Raw genomic sequence first — 4,954 nt, 5'->3', positions numbered from 1 at the left:
CAACATGTATGGACTGTAATAATCTCTCTATATAGGGAAGACTGGTAGAAATTTAAATACTAGAATAGTAGAACATGGACATGCTCCGTCACATGTCTATCAACATGTATGGACTGTAATAATCTATATAGGGGAGACTGGTAGAAATTTAAATACTAGAATAGTAGAACATGGACATGCTCCATCAAATGTCTGTCAACATGTATGGACTGTAATAATCTATATAGGGGAGACTGGTAGAAATTTAAATACTAGAATAGTAGAACATGGACATGCTCCATCAAATGTCTGTCAACATGTATGGACTGTAATAATCTATATAGGGGAGACTGGTAGAAATTTAAATACTAGAATAGTAGAACATGGACATTCTCCGTCACATGTCTACCAACACTTTAAAAGATACAGAACATTGTAATGAAAACAAAATTGTTAAAATTATTTGTCGAGAACCTAACATTAATAAATGTAAAATAAAAGAAGCCATTTTAATAAAGGAATACAAACCTTTTATAAATAAAACACAAGGAGTAGGTTTATACTTCTCAAGGTTATATGGTTGATGTCACCAACTGGGTGTACTTAGTGTCATGTACAATTGTGCTGAATACCTGATGATGCCATGTTAACATTGGCAAAATGTTGTTTTTAAATGATATATATTTTTCTATCCTATTTTAGCTGTTTTTGATTTTTAAATTTTGTAAAGTGTGGGATACCTCCAACATTTATATTTATATTGAACAGACTTGTAATGGTTACTAAAAATGTTCCAAATTTCAGGAAGATATACTTAGTTCATTTAGAGTTATGTATAGGTTTGTTATTAAAAATTAGTTTCAAGGTGGGTCGAATTGATCAATTTTGTACGGAAAATGTTAATTGTAAAAGACATCTAATAATACTGCCCCTACTGGTTTCTTAAATGTTTTTGATGTGGAGTAATGATTTATGATCAGTTTTGATTAGCTCTATATCCAAGGGTGGGAGCAAAGTGTGCATGTAATGACCTTTTACAGGGTGTCATTCAATATGGTATCATATATTTGAATTCAGAGTTATCAACTGTTCATTCTACCTTACATTTTATGATTTAATGGCAATTTGTGGTAGAGGAGAGTAAATACCAAATACAATATACAGAGGTCCTGAAAACTACTGTGATCATGCATGTTGAAGGTTCAAGAAGTTATAGAAATGCAACATGTAAACTGTATGATAGACAAAAGTATTTTTATTATTCACTTGAACATCATCTTGCATTCCGACTTGTCAAAGTCTTAATCAGACTGTTGTCAGTAGTTCACAGATGTACCAATACATTCATAATACATCTGATTTTTTGTGTACAACATACTTGTGTATTTGACTTAAAGCTTGACATATGTTTTGTAGATGCGTGTAGTAAATTCAGAATTGTAGTCAACATTCCTTCTCCTATATAGGGTTGGTCCACTAAACTAACCCCATGCACATTCAGTTAATTGTAAAAGACAGTTAATATTACACCTTCTAGATTTTGTTCTTGGGTTATGTTGAATAATGATTTATCATCTGTTCTTACTAATTGTAAGAAACAATTTAATAAGAATACATATGATGGTTTGTCAAATGTTTTTGTCGTGTTTGTAAATGGTGTTGAATAAGAATGTATGTTCGGTTCTGATTAATTGACAGTATTTTCAATAACCATTTGACTTGTATGATGTTGTGAATGGATATAGTTATTTTCAACAGGATGTTTGACATTCATTTATGTTTTGTTTATCCAGAATTGTGTGTGTAGTTGTGATTAACACAAAAGAATGTTTTCACATCTTCTTCTGTTTTGAATATGATGTATGTGTTGATCAGCTCACTTACTTTCTTGTCTAGGACCTTGTACAACTAGTGAATGCTGACCAGCCATATTGGTTAATTGGATTGACAGAAATGACACGAACATTTGGTTTGGAATTATTGGAATCAATACTTACATCTTTCCCAGAGACGTTCTTGAAGGTTAGTAATGTATAAAAGATAAAACTTTATTTTTGTTGATTTGATCACAGTGTTATTTTGGTATTAATTTAATGAAGTCACATATTACAACAAACTATAATAAATAGCAAAGTGCTTTCAAAAGGTGTATCTTTCTTCTTCAGGGGCAAACTGTATTCCCAGTTTACCTCTGTTGAAGAAGAGTCCATTTTTTGAAAGCACTTGAATTATAGGGTTTTGTATTTTTGTCTTCAGTTGATTTTTCAAACCTACGTGTTTTTTTAACACCATGAATGGGCAACACTATCACCAAACGAAGGAATTTAGAAATTACTGTTTGGTATTTATCTTTATTTCAAGTGTAATGAATTATCATAAAAGTATGTTTTCTTATAATGTTATTCAGTTTCTTGCTTATTTTATTTGTACTGGTTTGAAATAGAATATTTTGGGGTTGGTAGTTGACTCATAGATTTGTTGGGTATAAAAATGTAAAGTAAATTCTGAGTCATTTGATCTAACACAATATAACAAATTTAGTAATTTAAAATTCAACTTAGGCCTACTAGAATTACAAAAAACCTTTTGAAGGTACATGTAGAATTGGCAGCTCAGGGAAACTGAACTTTTTCATAGATGACTGTTAGAATACTTACCTTATTTTATATCTCTATTTCTGAAGTATTTACACCATTCTAATGTAGAAATTGCTCTAAGATTCTTGCCAAAACTTTCAACAAGAAATAACTATTAAAATGGAATGTTTTGACTTGGATGAAAGACAGTGCATAACAGTATTTAAAGTTTTAAATAAAAAATTGCATTATTACTATTAGTAATAAAATGTAACATATTTTAAAGTTCTATAACTTAACATTCCTGACATCAGATCCTTGATTATCATACACCGTTTATTATATGTTATTATTATTAAACCCATCTTGAAGAAGTATTTGAATTCTTTACATAAGCTTTTAGTGTACATCAGTTTCCTTTTCATACAATATCACACACTGCAGTTGTAACTAGTCCAGGAACCATAGCATATTCTCATACATTGGTGATGATGATGAGTGGATTCTGACTAGGATTTTCACCAGTTCTGAGCACTTTACTTTAAGAGAAGTAGTCATGGAATTTTTCTTCTGTATCATTAAATTATGATTCTTCATTTCTATTATCAAATATCCAGTGGGACATTAAGTTGTGATCCTTTATTTCTATTACACAAAAGTCTGTTGGGATGTTATATTATGATCCTTTATTTCCGTTACACAAACTTTTATGATACAATATATTCTGATCCTTTATCTTTATTACACAAAAGTCTGTTGGGATGTCATATTATGATCCTTTATTTCCGTTACACAAACATTTGTGAGACATTATATTCTGATCCTTTATTTTTATTACACAAAAGTCTGTTGGGATGTCATATTATGATCCTTTATTTCCACTACACAAACTTTTGTGAGACATTAGATTCTGATCCTTTATTTCTATTACACAAAAGTCTACTGGGATGTTATATTATGATACTTTATTTCCACTACACTAACTTTTGTGAGACATTAGATTCTGATCTTTTATTTCTATTATATAAAAGTCCTGTTGGGATGTTATATTATGATCCTTTATTTCCATTACACAAACTTTTGTGAGACATTAGATTCTGATCATTTATTTCTATTATATAAAAGTCCTGTTGGGATGTCATATTATGATCCTTTATTTCCATTACACAAAGTTTTGTGAGACATTAGATTCTGATCCTTTATTTCTATTATATAAAAGTCCTGTTGGGATGTTATATTATGATCCTTTATTTCCACTATACAAACTTTTGTGAGACATTAAGTTGTGATCCTTTATTTTTATTACACAAAAGTCTGTTGGGATGTTATATTATGATCCTTTATTTCCATTGCACAAACTTTTATGATTCATTATATTCTGATCCTTTATTTTTATTACACAAAAGTCTGTTGGAATGTTATATTATGATCCTTTATTTCCGTTACACAAACTTTTGTGAGACATCAGATTCTGATCCTTTATTTCTGTTACACAAAAGTCTGTTGGGATGTTATATTATGATCCTTTATTTCCATTACACAAAGTTTTGTGAGACATTAGATTCTGATCCTTTATTTCTATTATATAAAAGACCAGTAGGATGTTAAATTATTATCTTTTCCATTAGACAAAATTTAGTTGGATGTTAAATTATGATTATTTATATTACACAAAAGTCCTGTTGGGATGTTATATTATGTCCAGTAGGACTTTAAATTATGATCCTTTATTTCTATTAACCATCTCTCCGTGGACATCGTTTTCCTGTGCATGTCATGGGGTTTTAGTGAGTTACAATCAAAATCTAATTAAACTACTTTTCTTTCTTGGTATACCAATAAATATAGCATAAAAATAATGAAATATAAAAAACAAAAACAAGTATTAAATAGAGATGAAGGACCAGCAAGTCAATACTTTGATATTTGACGAGATATATTATAAATATATTTTTTTTATTTCTTATTTTTACTACACTAAGGGAATATGCAAATAACAATGAAGTAATGTGACAAGGGGAAAATATAAAATAGTCTTGTAAGTTACTCCTGAATATGACGTAGATCACGTCAAAACATGTACATGTAGAGTGATATTTCTAATTTAAAGAGGAAGTTGTACGGCTTCAATAAAGTTGTTATTGTGTAAATACAAAACGTTGTTTTTAATTATTTATTATAATTTAAAATTATAAACACAAGTGCCAGTAGTGCATATTCACACACACTAGTTCAGTTACTTTAGAACCTAATTAACAAAACAAATTATTTTTCTCTACTCTGTTTCTTATTGCAAAATCTGCAATAGTTCCCCTTATGTTACTCTGTGGGTTACCACAATTGTATCCAGAACTTTAAATAATTGTCTCCTTTTCATCAAAGTCCACAAAGACAGGTTC

At 29.6% G+C, this 4,954-nt stretch overlaps 1 protein-coding gene across 1 annotated transcript in view; it reads left to right on the top strand.

The window, feature by feature from the left end:
- The window catches only part of LOC106472473 (protein MON2 homolog), a gene marked incomplete at its 3' end in the record, with an annotated part of 30,610 nt that overhangs the window by 22,791 nt on the left and 2,865 nt on the right, over positions 1-4,954 (top strand). Inside the window, exon 6 of the mRNA XM_013933126.1 lies at positions 1,876-2,001. Coding sequence (XP_013788580.1) covers positions 1,876-2,001 — 126 coding nt within the window. The remainder of the gene's footprint in view (positions 1-1,875; positions 2,002-4,954) is intronic.

This window comes from Limulus polyphemus, unplaced genomic scaffold (genome assembly GCF_000517525.1).
Source record: "Limulus polyphemus unplaced genomic scaffold, Limulus_polyphemus-2.1.2 Scaffold5357, whole genome shotgun sequence".
NCBI lineage: Eukaryota > Metazoa > Arthropoda > Merostomata > Xiphosura > Limulidae > Limulus > Limulus polyphemus.
Note: the sequence above shows the minus strand (reverse complement) of the source record. Positions and strands in the feature narration are given on the sequence as shown.